Below are 27,710 nucleotides of genomic sequence, written 5' to 3'. Positions count from 1 at the left end.
AACTGCGACTTTGCACTGTATTTTTGTATGGTATTTATTGTTGTATTCTAGTTTTCCTGGTCTCATTTTATAGAATGGAAGACATATTAAAGAAATTGAGACGATTTTGATTGGTTTTACAATGAAAAGTGTTGTGTTGTCTCTCAGTGTACTCGTAGCACCCCTGCTTTTCATCGGGGGAATGACGCATCTCTTGCCGAGTCTTTTGCTTTCATAGGGAGTGATTTTCATGTGCAGTATTGGTACCTTTCCCTTCAGGACCTTCCAAGTGTATATTATCATGTATCTCTCTTGCCTGCATTCCAGGGATTACAGATCAAGGACCTTAAACCATTCCCTGTAATTTAGGTGCCATATCGTACTTACGTGTGCCATGAAAATTCTTTGTACCCTCGCCAGGTCTGCAATGTCACTAGCCTTGAAGGGGGCTGTTAGTGTACAGCAGTATTCCAGCCTAGAGAGCACAAGTGATTTGAAGAGAATCATCATGGGCTTGGCGCCCCTAGTTTTGAGCATTCTCATTTTCCATCCTATCATTTTCCTAGCAGATGAGGTAGATACATTGTTATGGTCTTTAAAGGTGAGAAAGTCTGACGTTATTACTCCCAGGTCCTTCACGTTACTTTTTTGCTCTATTGTATGGTTAGAATTTGTCATATACCCTGATACATTTTTAATTTCCTCAAGTTTTCTATATCTGAGTAGTTGAAATTTCTCCTCATTGAACTTCATATTATATTGAGTGGCCCATTTGAAGATTTGGTTGATATTCGCTTGGAGTCTTGCGGTGTCTTTGATGGAGGTCACTGCCATGACAGTCAGGGTGTCATCCACAAAGGAAGACATGGAGCTATGGCTTACATCTCTGTCTATGTCAGAAATGAGGATGAGGAATAGAATGGGAGCAGATAGTGTGCCTTGTGGAACAGAGCTTTTCACTGTGGCTGCCTGGGACTCTGTTTACTATTACTCTTTGTGTTTTATTTGTCAAGAAATTATAGATCCATTTACCAACTTTTCCTGTTATTCCTTTATCACGTATTTTGTGTGCTATTACACCATTGTCACACTTGTCGAAAGCTTCTGCTAAGTCTGTGTATACTACATCTGTATTTTGTTTATCCTCTACAACATTCAGGACCTTGTCATAGTGGTCCAGTAGCTGAGACAGGCAGGAGCAGCCTGCTCTGAACCCGTGTTGTCCTGGGTTGTGTAATTGATGGGTATCTAGGTGGTTGGCAGTCTTGCTTCTTAGAACCCTCTCAAAAGTTTTTATGATATGGGATGTTAGTGCTATTGGTCTGTAGTTCTTTGCTATTGCTTTACTGCTATCTTTGTGGAGTGGGGCTATGTCTGTTGTTTTTAGTGAGTGTGGGATGACCCCTGTGTTCATGCTCCCTCTCCATAAAATGCTGAAGGCACACAATAGGGGCTTCTTTCAATTCTTGATGAACAGGGAGTTCCGTGAGTCTGGGCCTGGGACAGCAGAGTGCATGAGCATGTCATTTATTGCCTTTTCAAAATCTTGTGGAGTTAGGATAATGTCTGAGATTTTTGAGATGACCAGATTTTGGGTTTCATTCATAAAGAATTCATTTGGATTGTCAACCATTAGTCTGGGCAGTGGCTCACTGAACACTGAGCCATATTAGGACTTTAATATCTCACTCATTTCTTGGCTGTCATCTGTGTACATCCCATCCCACCTAAGCAGCGGCCCAATACTGGATGTTGTTTTTACCTTAGATTTGGCATAAGAGAAGTTTTTTTTTTTTTTCAATTTCATTTATTGGTTTTAGTTCTTCCTGTGATTCTTGTCTCCTGTAAGATTCCTTCAGCTTAAGTTCGATATTTGCAATTTAATTGGCAAGTGCCTCCCTTTGTATTTCAGATATATTGGCCCCTCTCAGCAGCTCTGTGACACTTTGCCTTCGTCTGTATAGGGAGCATCTCTCTCTCTCTACTTTACATCTTCTCTTTCTTTTTTTTATTGGAATGTGTTTTGAGCAGATCTCAAGAACCACGGAGTTCATTTTTTCTAGGCAAATGTTCGGATCCGTGTTGTTTAGGATGTCTCCAGCTTGTTTCATTTAGGACATGGTTGACTTGATCTCATTGTATGTTTTTGTTATTGAAATTGAATTTTGTGAAGAGACCTTCATGACTGATCACATTTTGCTGGTCAGGAGCTCTGTGCATACATGTCTGAGCCTCTTATTATGTTGTGGTATGAGTGTATTGTCTTTAATACAGTTATTTCACATATCAGATCGTCGTTGTTAGTGAAGATGAGGTCCAGCATATTATCTAGTTTGTCGGCTCTAATATTTGCTGGTTTAACTCTTTCAGGGTTTCCGATGTACTAGTACGACTTATGCACCAGGGCTATTGACGTACTAGTACGCGTAAATTCTAGCGCCTTCAAATCTAGCAAGAGAAAGCTGGTAGGCATACATATGAAGGAATGGGTCTTTGTGGTCAGTGTGCACAGTTTAAAAAAAATCCTGCAGCACACAGTGTGCAATGAGAAAAAAACACTTTGACTGTGTTTTTGGTTTAAAACAGTGACTTTGCACTGTATTTTTGTATGCTATTTATGGTTGCATTCTAGTTTTCCTGGTCTCATTTTATAGAATGGAAGACATATTACAGAAATTGAGATGATTTTGATTGGTTTCACAATGTAAAGTACCCTGAAATTGAGCTCAAAGTAGCAGAAATCTTTGATTTTTGCCAAAGTTCAAAAGTAAAGAAATCATGCCACGCGTCCAGTACACATCAACTGGTGAGTCTAATATTCCTTCGCAAGTAAGCTGATATTATTTATACCATTTCTACACTAATGCAGTAGTCTGCATAACAGTAAATCTTTTATTTTTTGTGAGAATAAAAACTCGAAGTGGAAAGCAAAAGAAATGTAAGAGGGGCCTGTGGACGTGACTGATGAACAGAGGAAATGTTATTTAAATGCCAGGAATGTCTGTCGTGTTTATTCTGAACCCTATTTGGAAATTGGCATCTTTTGAAATTTGTGTGAAACTGGCAAAATTGCTAATTTCTGACCACTTTATTGGATAGTTGAAATCGGTAAATTGGTGGCTTCTTGTACTCATTCGATAGAAAAAATGGAGTTCTAGTGAGGTAGTTTTGATTTTTGCCGACTAGTACACTGGAATTGGCCAAAAATAGGGCTCAAAGTGGGCAAAATCGCCGATGCGTAAACATCGTCAAGACTGCTAACTTCGTGAGACCATAACTCCATAAGTTTTCCATCAAATTTCATACTTTTGGTGTCATTATGATTGGGAAAAGATTCTCTATCTTTTCATAAAAAATAGTTTTGTTTTTTGGTTCAAAAAATTTTTGACCCTTATAACAAGTTTAGGAGAGGGCCTCTCGACCCTGAAAGTGTTAAGGTGAATTTGGTGCAGAGATTTAATAGTTCGTGTGTGCGTGAATTTTCATTTGAGCTGCCTCCTGGGGTGATCTCAACTAAAACATTGTTTGCTATACTCCATTTTACGTGTCTCAAGTCGATATCTCCTAGTAGTAAGATGTTTGGAGCAGGAGTTGGGAGATTTTCCAGACAGTGGTCAATTTACAAAAACTACTGGAATTGCTGGGAAGTTGCATCTGGAGGCTTGTATACTACCACAATGACAAGGTTTTGGTTTTCAATCTTTACCGCCAAAACTTCAGCTACATCATTTGAGGTGTTTAGTAGTTCTGAGCAAATGAGTGACTCTGTGATGTACAGGCCAAATCCCCCTTGTTGCCTGTTTAGTCTATTGCATCTGAATAGGTTATAACCTGGGATCCATATTTTGTTGTCATAATGATCCTTTATGTGGGTCTCTGTGAATACTTCAGACATTGCATTTGACTCCATGAGCAGTCCCTTGATGTAAGGAATTTTGTTGTTTTTTGATGGCTTTAGACCCTGTATATTTGGAAAGACAAATGTCGTTATATTGGTGGAATTTAGGGGGGGTTTTATTTGCTGGCTCTAATATCTGTTGTTCTGGAGTGGAGGCCAATGTCCATGCCTCTGCTCCAGAAGTGTTTTCAGTTGGTGTAGGATTATTGTCATTTCTTACCTGTCTTTTTTCCCTCCTGGCCCTAAAAGACCTCTGTCCCTGGAGAGGTTGTGGCTCCCCTCTTTTGTTTCCCATAGTCTGGCTGGTCTGTGTCTTCTTGTCCCCTTTAGATGATGTGCCTGGCAGTATGAGTTGTAGCATTTTCTTTCATGGATTGATGAGTGACACATTTCTGGGTGACATAAGTTACAGGAGGGGAAGTTACACTCTGCTTGGACTTCCAGCAGGCATGCGTGAGCGTGTTTGATAGGAGTGAATGGAGACAAATGGTTTTTAATACTTGACGTGCTGTTGGAGTGTGAGCAAAGTAACATTTATGAAGGGATTCAGGGAAACCGGCAGGCCGGACTTGAGTCCTGGAGATGGGAAGTACAGTGCCTGCACTCTGAAGGAGGGGTGTTAATGTTTGCAGTTTAAAAACTGTAGTGTAAAGCACCCTTCTGGCAAGACAGTGATGGAGCGAATGATGGTGAAAGTTTTTCTTTTTCGGGCCACCCTGCCTTGGTGGGAATCGGCCAGTGTGATAATAAAAAAAAAAAAAAATAAGTTACAGGAGGGGAAGTTACACTCTGCTGTTGTCATGTGGGTGTGGCATTTTTTGGGTTGGTCAGAGTTGCATATCCCACCTATTTTACCAGATATACTGTGCTTGTAGATACTCAAGGCATAGAATTTGCATAGATTATAATTCTGTTTGCTAGGATTCATTGTAGCTACATTCACTGCTGGTGCATTTTTTTTTTGTTCCCTCCATATCTACCACCCCTGTATGGACATCAGTGCATCCATCAGGTTTTGCTGTTAATGTGTCGACACTATTCCTTGAGGCATCGTCCCCTTTTGTTCCATCTCCAGCAGTATTGCTATTTTGTACCTCTGTGAACTGAATAGCATTGTGTTTACTTGTTTCATCACCAGGGCCAGTGTCTCCTTTTGGTTCACTGTCCTCCAGGACAACATTAGCACCCTCAGGAGCACTGTCTTCCAGGACAACACTAGCACCCTCAGGAGCACTGTCATCCAGGACAACACTAGCATCCTCAGCAGAACTGTTGTCCAACACAGCCCCATCCAAACCACCCATCTTATTTTCCCAGCTGTCATACCATGCTGACATGTCTTTCAAGAAGGATGTTTTATTGGCGTTCTTGTCTTTTAATATAGATGTAACTTTCTCATACAGGTGTATCTTGTTTGGGCAGTTTATGTCAAGTGTGGTCACTGGTTTAAAGTCCCTGCATTTACCGTGGGATCATAGACCACAGAGATTGCAAGGAATTCAGGCTTGTTTTCATCCCTTACCCTTTTTGCAAACTATACAGATCTTCTAGCTATCTAGTCTATAATTTCTCAAAATATTTAGTTGTCTTTAACAGTTCTTCTGATTTGCCTGGCGAGGATAGGCTTTTTATATAAAAGATTTTATATGTACATATAGATATAGATTTTTTATTTCCTTGCAAGTTTGCAATGTGGTTGACATATTTTAGGAAGTATTTATACAGTGGAACCTCAAATTTTGAATGTATCACTTATTGAACGTTTCAAAAATAGAACCCTTTTTTCGAACTAACTTTGTCCCTGTTATCAAACACACCCCTATTTTCGGACCGCCGGGTACCGGACCTGTCCGCCAGCCTGCTCTGTCCACATCCCTGTGCAGGTGCTGTGAGCCAGTCTGACTTTGTTGATGCTTGGGTGGACACTTATCTGTGCTCTCATTCAAACATTTTATGATTATTTCATTGTGTTTAGTGCTTGTGGGACTGTGAAATAAGCTACCATGGGCCAAAAGGAACTTGGTAGTGGTACCCCTTTGGTAAAGAAAGTGAGAAACACCATAGATGTGAAGAAGGAAATAATACAGAAATATGAGTGGTGTGAGACTTGCTGAGTTTGCCAGGATGTATGGGAAAAACAAGTCAACCATCAGTTCTATCCTGGCAAAGAAAGAACAAATCAAGGAAGCTGATGTTGCAAAAGGTGTTAATATGCTAACCAAAAAAAGACCACAAATACTTGAAGAGGTTGAGAAGTTGTTGCTGGTGTGGATCAAGGATAAAGAGATGGCAGGTGATAGTGTTTCAGAGATGATTATTTGCGAAAAGGCAAGGAAGTTGCATGCCGATCTGGTACAGAAAACTCGTGGAACCAGTGCTGATAGTGAATTTAAGGCCAGCAGAGGCTGGTTTGACAGATTTAAGAAGCATACTGGCATACACAATGTTGTAAGACATCGTGAGACAGCCAGTTTAGACAAACGGGTGGCTGAGAAATTTGTACAGGAGTTTAACCCTTTCAGGGTCGACAGGCCCTCTCAGAGACTTGTTCTCAGGGTCGTCCAAATTTCAAAAAAAAAAAAAAAAATATTATTTTATGAAAAGATAGAGAATCTTTTCCCAATCATAATGACACCAAAAGTATGAAATTTGATGGAAAACTTATGGAATTATGCTCTCGCGAAGTTAGCGGTCTCGACGATGTTTACACATCGGCGATTTTGCCCACTTTGAACCCTACTCTCGGCCAATTCCACTGTACTAGTCGACAAAAATCATGGATATTTGGCTAGAACTCCATTTTTTCTATCGAATGAGTGCAAGAAACCATCCATTTACCGATTTCAACTATCCTATACAGTGGTCAGAATTTAGGAATTTTGCCAATTTTACACAAATTTCAAAAGATGCCAATTTCCAAATAGGGTCCAGAATAAACAAGAAAAACATTCCTGGCACTAAAATGACATTTCCTCTGTTAATTAGTCACGTCCCAACGCCCCTCTTACATTCTTTTGCTTTCCACTTTGAATTTTTATTCTCACAAAAAATAGAAGATTTACTGTTATGCAGACTACTGCATTAGTGTAAAAAATGGTATAAATAATATTGGCGCACTTGTGAAAGAATATTAGCCTCAACAGTTGATGTGTATTGGACGCTAAGCATGATTTGTTTACTTTTGAACTTTGGTAAAAATCGAACATTTCTGCTACTTTGAGCTCAATTTCAAGGTACTTTTCATTGTAAAATCAGTCAAAATCGTCTCAATTTCTGTAATATGTCTTCCATTCTAAAGAATGAGACCAGGAAAACTAGAATACAACAATAAATACCATACGAAAATGCAGTGCAAAGTCGCTGTTTTAACCCAAAAACATGGTCAAAGTTTTTTTTTTTCTCATTACGCACTGTGTGCTGTAGGATTTTTTTTTTTATTCTGCGCACACTGACCACATTGACCCATTCTTTCATATGTAGGTCTACCAGCTTTCTCTCACTAGATTTGAGGGCGCTAGAATTTAGGCGTACTAGTACGTCAAAAACCCTGGTGCGTAAGCTGTACTAGTACGGCCGAAACCCTGAAAGGGTTAAGGGGGTACATAGACACTGAAAAACTCAAACCCCAATAAGTGTTCAATTGTGACGAAACAGGCCCGTTTTGGAAGAAAATGTCAAAGAGGACCTACATCACACAGGAGGAAAAGGCACTCCAGGACACAAGCTTATGAAAGACAGGCTTACTCTTTTGTTCTGTGCTAATGCTAGTGGTGATTTTAAAGTGAAGCCTTTACTTGTGTATCATTCAGAAAATCCCAGAGTGTTTAAGGAAAACAATGTCATTAAGAACAAGTTATGTGTCTTGTGGAAAGCTAATCATAAGGCATGGGTCACAAGACAAATTTTCATAGAGTGGGTCCATGAAGTGTTTGGCCCCAGTGTGGAAAAATACCTCCTGGAAAAGAAATTGCCACTCAAGTGCCTCCTGTTAATGGACAATGCTCCTGCTCATCCTCCAAACTTATTAGACCTCTTGTCTAAGAACTTCAGTTTTATAAAAGTGAAGTACTTGCCTCCCAACACCACTCCTCTCCTCCAGCCCATGGACCAGCAGGTCATTTCTAACTTCAAAAAACTCTACACAAAAGCAGTGTTTGAAAAGTGCTTTGAAGTGACCACAGACACTAAGTTGACCCTAAGAGAGTTCTGGAGGAATCACTTCAACATCTACAACTCCATAAGCCTTATAGGTAAGGCTTGGGAGGGAGTGACTTCCAGGACTTTGAACTCTGCTTGGAGACAATTGTGGCCAGATTGTGTCCAAAAGAGGGATTTTGAAGGGTTTGAGGCTGACCCTGACCCTGTCCCTGACCCAGCTGACCCTCTGCCTGTTGTGGACTCTATTATAGCATTGGGGAACACCCTGGGGCTGGAGGTGAGTGGTGAGGATGTGGAAGAGTTGGTGGAGGACCACAGGGAAAAGTTAACCACTGAATAGCTGCAAGAGCTTCATCTGGAGCAGTATCAGACCACAGCTGAGGACCTTATTTCAGAGGAGGAGGAAGAGGGAGTGGATGAGGTGCCTTCTTCAAAGATTAAGGAGATTTGTTTCAAGTGGAATGATGTCCAAATGTTTGTGGAGAAGTACCACCCTGAGCAAGCTGAAACAAGCCATCTTTGCAACAAGTTCAGTGACAGAACCATGTCCCATTTTAGGAAAATCTTAAAGAGGCACCAGAAACAGAGGACTGTGGACAGTTATTTTGTGAGACAGGGGTCAAGTGACTCTTAAGCTGGTCCTAGTGGCATTAAAAGACAGAGAAGGGAAGTAACCCCAGAGAGGGCTTTACCTGAAGTCCTCATGGAGGGGGATTCTCCTTCCAAACACAAACCCTAACTCCCTCTCTCCTCCTCCCTATCTTCCAGATGCCATCACCAATCTTCAATAAAGGTAAGTAAAAATGTTATTTTATATTTATTAATACATAATTGAACACACTAGTATTTGTTGTGTGTTTATGTAAAACTATAATTAATCTCTATAAAATGTATTTTTTGTGAATAATTTTGGGTTTCTGGAATGGATTAATTGTATTTCCATTATTTCTTATGGGAAATATTGCTTCAATTTTCAGACTTTTTGAATTTAGAATTAGCTCCTGGAATGGATTAAGTTTGATATTTGAGGTTCCACTGTACATAGGTGGTTTACAGTGAGGGCTTACAATGATTTGTAGTGCAAGGAGAGCCACTATCCTGCCTTGGCATTATGGGCAGTCTAAACTTAACAGATTACTGATTACTTAACACTAGAGATAAACAGTTTGATCAGGTTGTACTAGTTATACATTAGGTTATACTTATGTCAAACATATGTTATTCAACATTTGCATTAAAATATTTGTGTTAAAATATGAGAATTCATTGTTATCTGAGCATCTACTTTTGGGATTCTGAGTCTAGGGGAGTAACACGGTGAGTAATTATAATTTAAGACAGTGGAGAGTGATTTGGTAGCTTTGTTGGTGAGGTTAAGTACAGAGTATTTAGTTTTTGTGAGTAGGTGGCTTTTAAGAAGAGTCTTGAATTGATTTTCAGACAGGGTTCCTTTGGTATTCGCTGGCAATGAATTCTAAATTTTTGGGCCCTTTATGTGCGTCGAGTTTTTACATAGTGTGAAATGGACATGGGGAACATCAAAGAGTGATCTGTGCCTTGTGTTATGGCCGTGTGTCCTGTTAAGGTTGGTAAGGTGAAGTTTGAGTGTTGGGTTTATATTTGAGTGTAGTGTTCTATGTATGTAGTAGGCACAATAATAGGTATGGATGTTCTCTATGGTGAGTAAATTTAGACTTTTGAATATTGGTGGAGTATGCTGTCTGGAGTGGGAATTTGTTATCATTCTGACTGCAGCCTTTTGCTGGGTTATTAATGGTCTAAGATGGTTTATTGTTGTTAAATCCCATGCACAAATTCCTTAGGTGAGATATGAGTAAATGAGTGAGTGATACAGTGGAACATAGTACCATATCTTTGATAGTATGCCTATGATCTTAGAGATTTTCTTGGAGATTTGTTGTATATGTGTCTGAAATTTGAGGCTACTGTCAACATGGATTCCTAAGAATTTTCCCTCTGTGAGTCTTGTGACAGGTGATCCATTTATCATTATGTTAAGTGGAACATTTGTAGCTCTTTTTCCAAACTGAATGAAATTGACATTGACTCCATCATTGTCTTGTCAGAGGCGCACTTACACTACAATTATAAAACTGCAACATTAACATCCTTGTTTTAGAGTGCATGCACTGTACTTCCCATCTCTAGGACTCAAGTCCAACCTGCTGGTTTCTCTTGATCCGTTCATATTACCCTGCTCACACTCCAACAGCACGTCAAATCCTAAAAGCCATTTGTCTCCATTCGCTCTTATTTAACTCACACATGCTTGCTGGAAGTCCAGGCCCCTGGTACTCAAAACCACCTTTACCCTCTTCCTCCAACTTTTCCTATGCTACCTCTACCCTGCCTTCTCTCCACTACAGATTTATACATTCTCGAAGTCATTCGATTTTGTTCCATCCTCTGTATATGTCCGAACCACCTCAACAACTCCTCAGCCCTCTGGATAATAGTTTTGGTAATCCCGCACCCCCTCCTAATTTCCAAACTACGAATTCTTTGCATTATATTCATACCACACAGTTTAGTTTAATATGTTTATTATGCACCCTATACCCATCCTGTGGGCGGTAGTCAAAAGATTACAGAGGTACATAATGAGTCCAGGGACTGGACTTCAAAGTTTTGATAGCTGAGCAAGTTACAGAGGTAATGAACTCACAATTACAAAGGTAATGAACTCACAATTTACAAAGGTTATGAACTCACAATACCACACATTGCCCTCAGACATGACATCTCCACTGCCTCCAGCCTTCTCCTTGTTGCAACATTCATCACTCATGCCTCACACCCATATAAGAGCATTGGTGTAACTATACTCTCATACATTCCCCTCTTTGCTTCCATAGACAGAGTTTTTTGTCTCTAGAGACTCCTCAGTGCACCACTCACCTTTTTCTTATCATCAGTTCTATGACTGACCTCATCTTTCATAGACCCATCTGTTGACACATCCACTCTTATATACTTGAATACATTCACCTCCTCCAAACTCTCTCCTTCCAATATGATAACCCATCTTTTGTTATCCTTTTCTCCTTACTCTTTCCTACATTCACTTTTAATTTTCTTCTTTTACATACCCTACCAAACTCATCCACCAACCTCTGTAACTTTTCCTCGGAATCTCCCAAAAGCACAGTGTCATTAGCAATGAGCAACTGTGTCAACTCCACTTTGTGTTAGATTCTTTTTCTTTTAACCCCACACCTCTTGTCAACAACCGAGTATTCACTTCTCTTACAACTCCATCTATAAATATATTTAACAATCATGGTGACATCACACATCCTTGTCTAAGGCCTACTTTTACTGGGAAATAATCTCCCTCTCTCTTACATACTCTAACCTGAACTTCACTATTCGCATAAAAAACTTTAACTGCTTTCAATAACCTACCTCTTATTCCATACATTTGCAACATCTGCCACATTCCCTCTTCTTCTGTCTACCCTGTCCTGTGCCTTTTCTAAATCCATAAGTGCCACAAAAACCTCTTTACCATTATCCAGATACGTCCTCACTTATCAGACTCTCATATCTTTGTAATTGTCATGTTTTTCCTCTCCCTTGTTCATTATCAGTTACACTCACACAGTACTGCTGTATCACTGGTTGTTCTAAATCCTCTGTTGGTGTGTGATGTGCATTTGCTTTACTGGATAAAATGTTACAAAAACACTTAAATAATTTGGCTGTTATTTTCATGGCAGAGTTTTTTTTTTATTATTTTTTATTATCACACTGGCCGATTCCCACCAAGGCAGGGTGGCCTGAAAAAGAAAAATTTTCACCATCATTCACTCCATCACTGTCTTGCCAGAAGGGTGCTTTACACTACAGTTTTTAAACTGCAACATTAACACCCCTCATTCAGAGTGCAGGCACTGTACTTCCCATCTCCAGGACTCAAGTCCGGCCTGCCGGTTTCCCTGAACCCCTTCATAAATGTTACTTTGCTCACACTCCAACAGCACGTCAAGTATTAAAAAACATTTGTCTCCATTCACTCCTATCAAACACGCTCACGCATGCCTGCTGGAAGTCCAAGCCCCTCGCACACAAAATCTTCTTTACCCCCTCCCTCCAACCTTTCCTAGGCCGACCCCTACCCCGCCTTCCTTCCACTACAGACTGATACACTCTTGAAGTCATTCTGTTTCACTCCATTCTCTCTACATGTCCAAACCGCCTCAACTACCCTTCCTCAGCCCTCTGGACAACAGTTTTGGTAATCCTGCACCTCCTCCTAACTTCCAAACTACGAATTCTCTGCATTATATTCACACCACACATTGCCTTCAGACATGACATCTCCACTGCCTCCAGCCTTCTCCTCGCTGCAACATTCATCACCCATGCTTCACACCCATATAAGAGCGTTGGTAAAACTATACTCTCATACATTCCCCTCTTTGCCTCCAAGGACAAAGAGTTATTTGCAGGTTTTGCAGTATCACATTGCTTCTCTCTCTAATTCTAAGTGAACTTTTTCTCTCTAGCTCTCAAAACTACAATGCAGTCAAAGCTCTTAGGAGATTCAATTCATTGCTTGCATTAAGAACATAAGAATATAAGAAAGAAGGAACACTGTAACGGGTCTACTGACCCATGTGGAGCAGGTCCATGTCCCCTTCCCCCCCTGGTTTAGCCCAATGACCCACCCAGTCTGGTCACCTCCACTCAAGGAAAGAGCACGGCATCAGACCTAGTAGCACCAGCTAGTCAGGTCCATCTCGCACCCACCCACACCCACTCATGTACAGTGGACCCCCACCTTACGAATGCATCGCTTTACATTAAATCCGCCATACGAAGTATTTGAACGCAAAAATTTTGCCTCGCCTCAAGATAAAAAACTTGCCTTATGTGATTCGTCCAGGACGCGTCCCACGTGTGGCCTCAGCTGCCCCGTGGGTGCCAGTGTTTACAAGCCAGCCAGTGCAGTCGCGTCCACGCATACATTCAGTACATTTCACCTTATTCCAGTGTTTTTGTACTTGTAACTGCAAAATAAGTCACCATGGGCCCCAAGAAAGCTTCTAGTGCCAACCCTGTGGCAAAAAGGGTGAGAATTAGTATGGAAATTAAGAAAGATTTTGAAGGGTTTGGGGCTAACCCTGAGAAGCCTATGCCAGTTGTGGAATCCATTGTGCCTACTTCAAAGATTAAGGAAATGTGTGCAAAGTGGGTTGAAGTACAGACCTTTATGGATGAAAATCACCCTAACACAGCTATTGCAAGCCGTGCTGGTGACTATTACAATGACAATGTTGTGGCCCATTTTAGGCAAATCTTAAAGGAATGGGAGGTACAGAGCTCTATGGACAGATCTGTTGTGCAACAGAGGTCCAGTGACTCTCAAGTTGGTCCTAGTGGCATTAACCCTTTGACTGTCTCAGCCGTATATATACGTCTTACGAGGTACCGTGTTTGACGTATGTATACTCATAAATTCTAGCGGCTTCAAATCAAGCAGTAGAAAGCTGGTAGGCCCACATGTGAGAGAATGGGTCTGTGTGGTCAGTGTGCACCATATAAAAAAAATCCTGGAGCACGCAGTGCATAATGAGAAAAAAAAAACTCTGACCGTTGTTTTTAATTAAAATGCCGACTTTGTGGTCTATTTTCGTATAGTATTTATGGTTGTATTCTCGTTTTCTTGGTCTCATTTGATAAAATGGAAAACATATTATAGAAATAGAGGTGATTTTGATTGATTTTACTATAAATAAACATAGAAATGGAGCTCAAAGTAGGGGAAATGTTTGATTTTTGCCAATGTTCAAAAGTAAACAAATGATGCCATTGTCCAATAAATGTCCAACTAGCCATTCTAATATGCAGTCATGAATGGGTTGATGTTATTTATACAATTATTACAGTATTGCAGTAGTCTGCATAATAGTAAGTCTTCTATTTTTTGTTTGAATAAAAATTCAAAATAGAAAGCAAGAGTAATATCAGAGGGGCCTGGAGACATGACTGATGAGCAAAGAAAATGTTATTTTAAAGCCAGGAATGTCTGCATTGTTCATTCTGGTCCTTATTTTGAAATTGTCATATTTTTTTAGTTTTCGTGAAATTGGCCAAATTGCAAATTTCCAACTACAGTACATTATTAGGTAGTTGAAATCGGTAAATGGGCAGTTTCTTGTACTCAATCAATAGAGAAAATGGAGTTCTAAAGAAATAGCTATGAGTTTGGGCGACTGGAACAATGGAATTAGCCGAAAATAGGGCTCAAAGTGGGCAAAATCGCCGATTTGTAAACAGCGCCAAGGTCGCTAACTTCGCGAGAGCATAATTCCATCAGTTTTCCATCAAATTTCATTTTTTTGGTGTCATTACAATCGGGAAAAGATTCTCTATCATTTCATACGAAAATATATATATATATATTTTTTTTTAAATTTTGTGACACCAGGAGACACCTCAGGATTGGGGGTTGCGACAGTCAAAGGGTTAAAAGAAGAAGGGAAGTAACCCCGGAAAAGGACTTGTTACCTCAAGTCCTAATGGAAGGGGATTCCCCTTCTAAACAATAACACATTCCACACACTCCCCTCCTCCCATCCCATCAATCATCACCAGATCTTCAATAAAGGTAAGTGTCATGTATTCTATTCTTAGTAGAGTAGTAATTGTGCATACCTTCTTCAGTTTGTGTGTATTAAAATTAATATTTCATGTGATAAAATTTTGTTTTTTTCATACTTTTGGGTGTCTTTCATGGATTAATTTGATTTCCATTATTTCTTATGGGGAAAATTAATTTGCCTTATGATAATTTCAGCTTACGATGAGCTCTCAGGAACGGATTAATATCGTAAGATGGGGGTCCACTTTATTTATCTAACCTATTTTTAAAACCTCACAACGTTTTAGCTTCTATAACTGTACTCGGGAATTTGTTCTACTCATCCACAACTCTGTTACCAAACCAGTGCTTTCCTATATCCTTACTGAATCTGAATTTTTCCAACTTGAAACCATTGCTGCGAGTCCTGTCTTGGCTGGAAATTTTCAGCACGCTACATACATCCCCTTTATTTATTCCTGTTTTCCATTTATACACCTTGATCATATCCCCCCTAATTCTACACCTTTCAAGAGAGTACAGATTCAGGCCCTTCAGTCTATCCTCATAGGGAAGATTTCTAGTACATGGGATCAACTTTGTCATCCTCCTCTGTACGTTTTCCAGAGCATTTATATCCATTCTGTAATACAGTGACCAGAACTGAGCAGCATAGTCTAAATGAGGCCTAACCAAGGATATATAGAGTTGAAGAACCTGAGGACTTCTATTATTTATACTTCTAGATATGAAGCCAAGAGTTCTGTTAGCTTTATTGCAAACACTAATACACTGTTGTCTTGGTTTTAGATTACTGCTAACCAGAACTCCTAAATCCTTTTCGCAATCAGTAGTATTAAGATCAACATTATTTAGTTTATATGTTGCATGGTTATTTAACTGTCCAACATTTAGAACTTTGCATTTGTCAATATTAAACTGCATCTGCCACTTCTCCGACCATTGCATCAGTCCATTCAAATCAGCTGTGTCACCTCCTCAGCTATCATAATGACATTGCTGTTTTCAATACTGTGCCACTTCAGCAATTATAGACATTGTTTCATTCAGCACTGACTGTGTCAATGAAAATAAATGGTATAAAATACTGACACAATGGAAACATAAACACATATGCAGTTTAATGTGATCCTTTACTGACAACGTTTCACCCACACAGTGGGCTTTTTCAAGTCACAAACAGATCTACCTGGGTAGATCTGTTTGTGACTTGAAAAAGCCCACTGTGTGGGCGAAACGTTGTCAATAAAGGATCACATTAAACTGCATATATGTTTATGTTTCCACTGACTGTGTCACATCCTCAACAATCATAGGCAAGCATAAAGACCTAGTCTTTTGTGTATCAGGTTATTCTGGTGGCTAGGACAATGAACTATTGGACTCTTCTCCATGTTCCACTATTCAGGACCTGTCAATTCACACAGTTTTCCAGTTTTGTCTCAAAACATCCGTGTTCTATGGGATTAATATTAGTTGTGGTTAGTGAACAACAAACTGTTAAGGATCAAACCATAGTTAAGTTGTTGGTCAACTTGTTTTCATTGCTGTCACATTTATGATCTGTGGGAGCAACATTATTTGAAATTAGTGAACAACTGATCATCAAACCATTGTAGTGTTGTTGATAAACATTGTTGTTGTTCTTGAGAGACAGTTCTCACACAACTGTGTATTAACCACTCAAGGTCTCGCTTTATCACAGGAAAGGGCACCCAGTGTTCCTCTGGGAAACTTTTAAAGTTCTGTTGACATTTGGACACCTCATTAATTGCTCCACCTATAAAGAAGCACACAATTCATTTTTGTTCATGTGTGTATTTTAAAGCATCTGTGTGCTCAAACTTTTCCTACTTCACTTTTAGAAAGTCTGACTTAAGTGCAGACACTATGACTTTTTGACTGAAACTGACTTAATGGGCCAAGTCTGACTTGTTAGTTCATAAGTTTATTGATCTAAGTAACCCTTCAGTGAATGAAACTAATATTAGGGAGCAGATAGCAAATAAAGGTGATTTAGGTGGAAAGAGATGAAACTATTTTGTCGCGATTGTACACAGACAGTTGCATAATCTTGCGACCCTGTTGTGTCCAGATTGCCCCTGAGAATTTTGTTGAGTATTTCTATCTTGTTAAACCTTCGAGGGTTGAGACCCCCGATCCTGAACTTGTTCTCAGAGTTGAAATATTTTTAAAAAAGAAAATTTATTTTTTCTTATGGAATGATAGAGAATCCTTTCCCGATGGTAATGACACCAAAAGTATGAAATTTTATGGATAACTTACGGAATTATGCTCTTCGAAGTAAATGGTCTCGACGATATTTATGCATCGGCGACTTCGCCCAGTTTGAGCCTTATTTTTGGCCAATTCCAATGTTCCAGTTGACTAAAATATAGCTATTTTACTTGAGCTCCATTAGTTCTATTGATTGAGTGCAAGAAACCACCCATTTACCGATTTCAACTACCCAATAATGTGGTCAGAAATTGGCAATTTGGCCAATTTCACACAAATTTCAAAAGATGCCAGTTTCAAAATAGGGCCCAGAATAAATAAGACAGACATTCCTGGCACTTAAAAAAAAATTTCTCTGTTTATTAGTCTCCAGGCCCCTCTTATATTGCTCTTGTTTTCCATTTTGAATTTTTATTCTCACAAAAAACAGATTTTATTGTGATGCAGGCTAATGCATTATTATAATAATTGTATAAATAATGTCAACCCATCTGTCGCTGCATTTTAGAATTGCCAGCTTGACATGTATTGGACAGTGACGTCATTAGTTTACTCATGAACAACGGCAAAAGTTAAACATTTCTGCTACTTTGAGCTCAATTTCAAGGTACTTTACATCATGAAGCCAATCAAAATTATCTTCATTTCTATAATTTTTCTTCCATTCTATCAAATGAGACCAGGAAAACGAGAATACAGTGGAACCTTGACTTACGAGTGTCCCAACGAATAAGGTTTTTGAGATACGAGCTGTCGCTGGGTCAGTTTTTTGCTCTGAGTTATGAGCCAATTTTGAGTTAAAAGCCAACTCCCCCTGCTTCCCCTTCAACCCAAAACCTGGACACCTCGTTAGTTAATCTATCATTTCATGCTTTAATTCCATGGAAATCATCCTCTTTTTCTTCTCAGCACTGTCCTTCACACTTTCGTAGGACCCACGCTAGAAAAACAAAATTTGGCCAAATGACTGTCAAAAATGTAAGCAAAGCATGAGAGAACTGCTCCCACAGCAAAGTAAACAGTGCACTGAGTTGGCGGCATTCATTATTATTTTTATAATAATAATAATTATTATAATAATTATTATTATTATTAATATCAGTGTCAAGGAATCTTGACATTGGTGAGGGGCTCTTGATCTAGGGAATTGGATCTGTGCTCCATTTCCCTAAACTATTAATAATAATAATAATATTATTATTATCATAATAATTATAAAGCTTCAGTTCCCTAAATTAATAATAATAATAATAATAATAATAATAATAATAATGATTATAATAATAATAATTATAATAATGATAGAGCTTCAGTTCCCTAAATTAATAATAATAATAGTAATAATAATAATAATTAATACATAATACGTATGTAATAATTCAGAATGCTGCCGCTAGTTGGCATAGCTGATGCCAAAACATCCGGTAAGCAGTACACATGTTTACATCACTGTGGGAGCAGTTCTCTCATGCTTGCTTGCATTTTTTTACAGTCATTTGGCCAAATTTCTTTTTTCTAACCATGGGTCCTAAGAAAATAAGTGCAAAGGACAGTGCTGAGAAGAAAAAGACGATGTGTACGAATGGTATATAATACCGACAAGATGAGATTAAGACACATGTGCAACATCTGGGTATCTTTATTGCAGACGTTTCGCCATCCAGTGGCTTTATCAATACAAATTCTAGGACATAACTTGAAGACAGTAGAACTATGACAGTAGAACATAGTTCTACTGTCTTCAAGTTATGTCCTAGAATTTGTATTGATAAAGCCACTGGATGGCGAAACGTCTGCAATAAAGATACCCAGATGTTGCACATGTGTCTTAATCTCATCAAAAAGACGATGATTTTCCATGGACTTAGCCAGGCAATACCAGCTTATTACATCTACGATATGTAGATACTAAAGCTGTATCAGTTATGGTCAGTGATTAAACAAAACAATGCTGTTGTTGGAGGTTTACAAGGCCACTGACATCATACGCCACACCCTCAACTTCCCCTACCCTCAACATCCCCTCCACCATCTTTGCTCCAAGTGTATAAGTACATATACACTTTATATAAACAGTTTAATATTTCTTTACATTCTGTAGTGTATTATAATTTATTATGTTTTTATATACAATATTTCTTATTTATAAATACATTGTTTCAGTGTTTTCCTTAGAAAACTACTGCAGTTAGCCTCAAAAATACATGTACTCCATTTTCTCTTACAATAAGAGCATGGGAAGATACTATAGCCAAAGTGGGACAGGAAATGGCGGGCCCTTGCGCCACTACCTATTCCACCATGTTATGGCCTATTTTATTCTAGAGTATGTATCATGTTTCTGTGTTACTTATATTGTTTATTATGTCATATTAGATGAATTGTGATAGATAAATAAGCTGTGTAGTTGATAATAGCATCATATTCAAGTATTTTTTCTTGCCTCTAGAGTGAAGGAATGGATTAATGGCTATTCAGTTAATTTAAATGAGGAAAATTGATTTGATATATAAGCAAATTGAGTTATAAGCTAGGTCACAGAACGTATTAAACTTGTAAGTCAAGGTTCCACTGTACAACCATAAATACCATATGACAGTACACCACAAAGTCGCTGTTTTAAACCAAAAACACGATCAGATTTTTTTTTTTCATTATTCACTGCATGCTGCAGGATTTTTTTGATACTGCACACAATAACCATACAGACCCATTCTTTCATATGTAGGCCTACCGGCTTTCTTCCACAAGATTTGAAAGAGCTAGAATTTTGGCGTAGTATTACGGGACCGACACTGGCTCTCAAGCCGTAATATTATGGGACCGACCCCTGAAAGGGTTAATTAGAATTATTTGGATTATAATAAAAGGTCATAAATTTTAATTTTATTTTGCAGGTCGTCTTGATACCAGAGGCTGGCACTTGTAGTGTCAATACTGCAGGTCATCTTGGTACTAGAAGGTGGCACTTGTTATGTCAATACTGCAGGTCATCCTGGTACAAGAAGGTGGCACTTGTAGTGTCAGTACTGCAGGTCATCCTGGTACAAGAAGGTGGCACTTGTAGTGTCAATACTGCAGGTCATCCTGGTACAAGGTGGCACTTGTAGTGTCACTGCAGGTCATCCTGGTACAAGAAGGTGGCACTTGTAGTGTCAACACTGCAGGTCATCCTGGTACAAGTAGGTGGCACTTGTAGTGCAAATACTGCAGGTCATCTGGGTACAAAAAGGTGGTACTTGTTGTGTCAATACTGCAGGTCATCCAGGTACAAGAAGGTGGTACCTGTAGTGCCAATACTGCAGGTCATCCTGGTTCAAGAAGGTGGCACTTGTAGTGGCAATATTGCATGTCATCTGGGTACAAGAAGGTGGCACTTGTAGTGTGAATACTGCAGGTCATCCTGGTGCAAAGGTGGTACTTGTAGTGTCAATATTGCAGGTCATCCTGGTACAAGAAGGTGGCACTTGTAATACCAACATCAGTATCAGAAAATTCCTTTAAGTTCTGTAAATACTATAATGTATATATTGTGACAACACTAACCACAGTGTTAATAGAGTGACAACATTAACCACAGTGTTAATACAGTGACAACACTAATTACAGTGTTAATAGTGACAGTAACTAGTATTAATAGAGTACCGATAACAGTGTCAAAAGGTTAATGTGTCATAAATATCTGCTAGAGTCATCCTTCCTATTCCTCAGACAATATTACCCATACATGTATAGTGCTTGCTATATGTAAAATAATAGAATAATACAGGAATATTAGTTTTTTCTATAATAAAATATTCTCAAATATCCCCTGGTTAAACAGTTTAAATATGTGAGAACTTATTGTTCACTATGTCTAAAATACCTGAAAAGTGTGTTGAGGCAACACAATGTACAGTTGTTCATGTAGAAGATCACTTATATCAAGAGTCACACTCATCACTCAGACAATCTTCACAACAACCTCAGTGTGGACATCAGACCAGGTTTATCATAGGCAGAAAAACACTTCAGTGTTCAGTGTGTCTAAAAGACTTTTTTAGTAAACATGGTTTAGAAAGACATATGAGAACTCATACTGGAGAGAAGCCATATCAGTGTCCAGAATGTCTGAAAGACTTTGTTAATAAACATGGTCTAGAAAGACACATGAGAACTCATACTGGAGAGAAGCCATTTCAGTGTTCAGAATGTCAGAAAGACTTTTCTCAAAAGCCATATTTAGTAAGACACATGAGAACTCATACTGGCGAGAAGCAATATCAGTGTTCAGAATGTCTGAAAGACTTTTTTAATAAACATGGTTTAGAAAAACACATGCGAACTCATACTGGAAGGAAACCATATCAATGTTCAGAATGTCTGAAAGACTTTTCTGAGAAAAAAGATTTAGAAAGACACACAAGAACTCATACTGGAGAAAAGCCATATCACTGTTCAGAATGTTTGAAAGACTTTTCTCAAAACTCGCATTTAGTAAGACACATGAAAACTCATACTGGAGAGAAGCCACATCAGTGTTCAGAATGTCTGAAAGACTTTTTTAGTAAACATGGTTTAGAAAAACACATGAGAACTCATACTGGAGAGAAGCCATATCAGTGTTCAGAATGTCTGAAGGACTTTTCTCAAAAATCACATTTAGTGAGTCACATGAGAACTCATACTGGAGAGAAGCCATATCAGTGTTCAGAATGTCTGAAAGATTTTTCTCAGAAATCAATCTTAGTGAGTCACATGAGAACTCATACTGGAGAAAAGCCATATCAGTGTTCAGAATGTCTGAAAGACTTTTCTGAAAAATCAACCTTAGTAAGACACATGAGAACTCATACTGGAGAGAAGCCATATCAATGTTCAGAATGTCTGAAAGACTTTTCTAAAAGATTTAATTTAGAAAGTCACATGAGAAGTCATACTAGGGAGAAAACCTTGTCAGAGGGGGTGTCATGTGCCATACGCTAATATTTCTTCCACTACCAACACTGATATTAACCCTTTCACTGTTGGTCCCATAATATTATGGCTTGCAAGTCAGTGTCAGTCCTGTAATACTACACCAAAATTCTAGCGGCTTCCAATCTTGTGAGAGAAAGCTGATAGGCCTACATATGAGAGAATGGGTCTCAGTGGTCAGTATGTGCAGTAAAAAAAACTTGCATCTTGCAGTGCATAATGAGAAAAAACTGACTGTGTTGTTCCTGTGTATTTTCATATGGTATTTATGGTTGTATTCTCGTTTTCTTGATCTCACTTGATAGAATGGAAGATATACTACAGAAATTGATATGATTTTGAATAGTTTGCAGAATTAAAGTACCTTGAAATTCACCTCAAAGTGGCAAAAGTGTTTAATTTTTGCCGATGTTCAAGAGAAAACAAATCACGTCACGTGTCCAATACACATCAACTGGTGAGTTTGCAAGGCTTTCACAAATGTGCTGATATTAGTTATTCTATTTTTACAATAATGCAGTAGTCTGCATAACAGTAAATATTCTATTTTTTGTGAAAAAAGTTCAAAATGGAAAGCAAGCAAAATATAAGAGGGCCCTGGAGACGTGACTAATGAACTGAGAAAATGTCATTTTAGTGCTAGAAATGTTTGCATTGTTAATTATGGACCCTATTTTGAAATTGGCCTTTCTTGAATTTTGTATGAAATTGGCAAAATTACCAATTTCAAATCACTTTATTGGGTAGTTGGAATCTGTAAATGGGCAGTTTCTTGTACTCAATCAATAGAACAAGAGTAGTTCTAGCAAAATAGCTATGAGTTTGGTCAACTGTAACAAAGGAATTGGCCAAAAATGGGGCTCAAAGTGGGCAGAATTGCCGATGCGTAAATATCACTGAGACCGCTGACTTTGCGAGAACGTAATTCTGTAAGTTTTACATTAAATTTCATATTTTTGTTTTCATTACCATCAGGAAAAGATTCTCTATCATAAGTTTTTTTTTTTTTAAATTCTTTGACACTTAGAGCAAATTTGTGAACCGGGGTCTCGACAATGAAAGGGTTAAGGTAGGGAAGCTTTTTTTGGGTCTACTTGAAAGCCAGAAGGTAATGGGAGCATATTACACAGTAAACAACAGAAGCACTAACAAAAAATATCTTTTTCGGAGAAATTTTAGGCCATGGTATCAGCAAGGCCATGTTGAATAAAAGTAATAAAAAAAGGCACAGTGCCGTGACTGGAACGATACACAAATAACCCGCACATAGGAGAGAGGAGCTTATGATGATGCTTCGGTCCAACTTTAACCATTTACAAAGTCAGTGTGACTTTGTAAATGGTCCAAACCAGACTGAAACGTTATCATAAGCTCCTCTCTTCTATGTGCGGGTTATTTGTGTATTGGATAAAAGTATTTAATGTTCTCAACAAGAGTAGTGTGCACGTTGTCAAAGTGCAAAATGCTGGGCAAGCTCATAACTTCTCTCTTCTTACCAGTATTGACAATGCTGCTGTTACAATTCATAAACATTTCAATTCTTGCAGCTGAACTACAACGTACCATTATTTAACATGGTTTCCTAATGTGTGATGCAGACATTATGGAGCTGCTAGAGCTCCATGACCTTCCAATTCTTAAAGTTGACACTTATGTACTACCTGCCCCTGGACAGACTAATCTTGTATTATAGCCAAGTTAACTTATGACTAATGTTGTTGAGAAATGGTTTACCAGCTAAGTTTATAGTTTAAATATAGGGAAAACTTAGCTTAGAAAGACAGCTCATTGCCTGCACAGCCGCCCCTGCAGACGAGGTCTTGAGAAGCTGTCGAAGATCACTTCTCAACGGGCTGAAATGAATTATATTATGTAAACAATAAATTACCCCTAGGGGGTGTTATGTCAGCATATTTCATTCACTGATGGCTGACTTATGTACTTGTGTGGACTCAAAAGTCCTCACCTCACTGCCGACTATAGGTTGATTACAAACTCCTTGCGACACAAGGACTGCGCAGTCCCCCGTACTACAAGAAATAAGTAACCCACCTTGCTCTTGTAGCGTGAGCTATGGTGTTCTTCACACCTTCGACAGATATTGGTGACTTGATAGAAGCTGAAGTGTCCTTGGATGTCCACGTCTTCCATAATCTAGGAATACGCACACTGGTACACTATGCTCCACAAGATTTGTCTTTATTGTTCACAATCTTATCACTGAAGAAGCTGATCACACTTCTCTGTAAGTGTTTATTGTGTTTTGTGAGACACTTTGTTCACACTAACGCACGGATCAGTGTTCTTTGTTGGTTATCCTGGCGTCAGTGTGACTCTCAGTAGAGTCAAAAGTAATCTGACCTCACAATGCCCCACGCTGTCATTGCCTCTTGCACATAAAGGAAAAGCTGACCTAGTACTTTTTCTTCCTTGCCACTTCCTCCATGAAGCAAAGCAGAATGTTTGATTCTTGCTGTCTTAAGCTGGACAACAATGTACACTATCTTTACCATGGTAATAATAGTGGGAGCAGGATTTTCCTTAATTGTCCTGCTAAGGTAAGAGATGGACTGTCTTTTATTAAACTACACTTTGCAACACTGGACTGCAAGGAGTGTCGGCTGCTTGACCACGTCACATACTTGTACTACATCTGGGATCAATTACTTGCTGTAGCAGTAAACAAGATGCTTGCCCCTTCTGAGAGGGCTGGGCCCCTCAGGGCTGAAGGGGCTGATACCCCCCTCCTGGAGAAAATTTCTCCACAAATGTGAACTTCTATCATCTGTTTATATTAGCAGAATACCACTTACAAGTACAATGTACAATTTACCTTTGGGGTCAATGCCCCTGTGGCTCAAACTGAGACTACGCCTCATGGTGGATCAGGGTCTCATCAACCAGGCTATTACTGCTAGCCACACACAAACTGACATATGAACCATAGCCCGGTTGGTCAGGTACTGACTTTAGGTGCCTGTCTAGTGCCTTACTGAAGGCAGGGGTCTATTGGTAATTCCCCTTATGTATGCTGGGAGGCAGATGATCTATCATCGGCCCCGGATACTTATTGTGTTGTCTCTGAGTGTACTTGTGGAGCCCCTGCTTTTAATTGGGGGAATGTTGCATTTTCTGCCGAGTCTTTTGCTTTCATAGGGTGTGATTGTCATGTGCAAGTTTGGTACTAATCCCTCTAGGATTTTCCAAGTGTATATTATCTTGCCTTCACTCCAGGGAATAACAGTGTAGAAATAACCATGTAGAAATTGTGGCACTTTGCCCACCCAGCAAAATTTTACAGGTCATTGGCAGAATGCCCTGTCTGTGGTGCACCTGATCCTAACAATCCATCCTGTAACCAACCTCCTCCCTGTCTCCACATGTAGAATTTACTGACCCTTACAGTCTAGACATGACTTACTTGAGTGTAATATTAGAGGTCTCACTTAATCAGGGTTAGCTTCAGGTGTTGCTCTCCCAGTTTTCCTGTGTGTTTACATGAACGAAAATTGCACTTTGCTGTTATCCATCCCATCTTGGACTATTGCTTATTGCATTCATGCACTCTTTTTCCCAATGAAACATTTAATAAAAGTACACTTCTTGTACCATTATGTCAAACTCTCAGATCTTTATTCATACAGTAGACCATTGTATTGTAGATGAATGGTTCAGAGAACCGACACGTTGATAAATTAGACACGTGCAACTCTTGGGTATCTTTATTGAGGAAAGGTTTCCTGTATTACATAGTTAAGTTCCTGAAAATGCTGTGTTAGATAAACTGAAGAACTTGTGAAAAAAATAGGGTTATGTTCCTGGGAGCCCCCAAAAAGGCAAACAACTTTTCTTTAATCCAACAAATTTTACAAAAATAAAAGTGAATATGTAATTGTAGTTCATTGTCGTGATATGTTTTTACTGCTTAAGACAGAAATATTAGCATTTCTTACCTTAAATTGTGGTTGCTGGTGCATGTCAGTGATTGTGAAGACAGTGGGTTTAACCCTACTGGGCTGAGGTGGATGGGTGTTAGTTGTCGGCAGAAGTGGATGGTAGAAGTTTTGGTACTAAAGTCTATGGTTATATTGGAGTGTGCATAAATTCTGTAATGGATCTCTGGGCTTTTTTACCCTTGAGTAAATTATACAGCTGATGGTAAGGCATCATCATCTGGTCTAGACCCCATTTCAAAGCACTGCTTCTAGATTTGTCAGGGTCCTCTTCAGTGAAGAAGTCTGCTTGTTTAGCAGCAACATGGAACTGCTGATGTAACTGCTGCAATGTTAACTGTTTTTCTTCAGGTTCTTCTTCATCTTCTGTTATGTGGCTCCCTTGTATCTTTGCATTGAGCTCTGCCAACATTTCCTCTGGACTCCTGTCTTCATCATCATCATCATCTTCTAAGAGCTCATTCACATCTTCCTTCATGTCTTCAAAACTATCACCTGGTTATCTCCTTCCCAGCTCAACAAAATTGCCTGAACCTGACTCTCAAGCAAGGGAAATCCAGTGAAAGAATTAATTACACAAGGCCATAACTTTTCCCAGACTGCTTTTAATGTTGATTGGGGCACTTCATTCCAGGCACTTCTAGAATAGCTGATGGCATCTGCAATGTTAAATTTATTCCAGAAAATTGGTAATGCCAGGTTGGAGTCAGAGTCCTTTAATGCAACTAGTTTTTTCATAACTTTTTTTTGTGTAGTTTCACTCCTTGATCCAGGGGTTGTATTAAAGATGTTGTATTTGGAGGTAAAAATACAACTTTTACATGTGGGATCACATCCAGCAAAGCTTGTGGATGAGTACGGGAATTATCAAGAATGAAGAGAGTCTTGATTGTAAGGTTATTGCTGTGCAGGTGAAACTTGACTTCAGGAATAAAGTGATGCTTAAATCAGTCAATAAATATTTCCTGTCCTCCATGCTAACTGGTTTGACCTCCAAATTACTGGTAAGGTGTTTTTATATACACCTTTCAGAGCACAAGGATTCTTAGAGTGGTAAATAACCATGGCTTACACTTGAAATCAACTGATGCATTACTGCAAAGGAACAAGGTGAAGTGATCCTTTGCTATCTTGAAGCCCAGTGTACTTTTCTCTTGCTGACTGATATAAGTTCTTGTTGGCATTTTCTTCAATGAAACATTTGTCTCATCAGCATTAAACACTTGATGTGGCTCATAGCCACCCTCAGAAATAATTTCCTGCAATTCAGCAGGGAAATTACTTGCTACTGTATGATCAACTGAAGCACTTGCACAAGAAAACTTAATATTATGTAACTTAAAGTTGTGGAAGCAGCTTGTGATAACCATACCCTCTTTTTCAGGTCTTTCTTCCTTATTAAACACTGCTTTAAACAACTGTAAGGCCTTTTCCCTAATTTAAAATGAAACTAATTAAGTGATGCACCTTGCTTTGTTTTTTATTCAACCCACTCGAGCAACAAGTTGTCAGTTATACAATGGACCCTCGACTAACGGCGGCTTTGGCTAACGGCAAAATCGGCTAATGGCTTGCTTTGGTATAAAAATATTGGCTTAGCTAACGCCAAATAACTCGGCCAAGGGCTTTCGTCCCAAATGTGTCTGTATGGCCTGAGCAGGCGCCTTGCCACTCACTCCGTGTACCAGCCAGTGTGCCATTGTTTACAAAGCCAGTGAAGATGTCCGCACGTACCTGCGATATACACCTACCATCTGACTTACGACCTGCTTGACATACGACCATTCGACTTACGACCTTGTTTTGTATGCCAAATTTCTGGGAAATAAACAAGTGTTTGTGTTGTACACAGTGTTTATCCTAAACCTTACAGTATAAAATACAGTACTAACAGCATAAA

At 39.0% G+C, this 27,710-nt stretch overlaps 1 protein-coding gene across 2 annotated transcripts in view; it reads left to right on the top strand.

The window, feature by feature from the left end:
- The window catches only part of LOC128700939 (zinc finger protein 84-like), a 50,708-nt gene extending 23,427 nt beyond the window's left edge, over positions 1 to 27,281 (top strand). For both annotated transcript variants that reach the window (XM_053794427.2, XM_053794428.2), the window contains one exon: positions 19,799 to 27,281. In XM_053794427.2, the coding sequence (XP_053650402.2) occupies positions 20,754 to 21,866 (1,113 nt within the window). In that variant the 5' untranslated portion in view covers positions 19,799 to 20,753 and the 3' untranslated portion in view covers positions 21,867 to 27,281. The remainder of the gene's footprint in view (positions 1 to 19,798) is intronic.
- Positions 27,282 to 27,710: the final 429 nt, after the last annotated feature.

The sequence above is a fragment of the Cherax quadricarinatus genome, unplaced genomic scaffold (genome assembly GCF_038502225.1).
Source record: "Cherax quadricarinatus isolate ZL_2023a unplaced genomic scaffold, ASM3850222v1 Contig386, whole genome shotgun sequence".
Taxonomy (NCBI): Eukaryota; Metazoa; Arthropoda; class Malacostraca; order Decapoda; family Parastacidae; genus Cherax; species Cherax quadricarinatus.
Note: the sequence above shows the minus strand (reverse complement) of the source record. Positions and strands in the feature narration are given on the sequence as shown.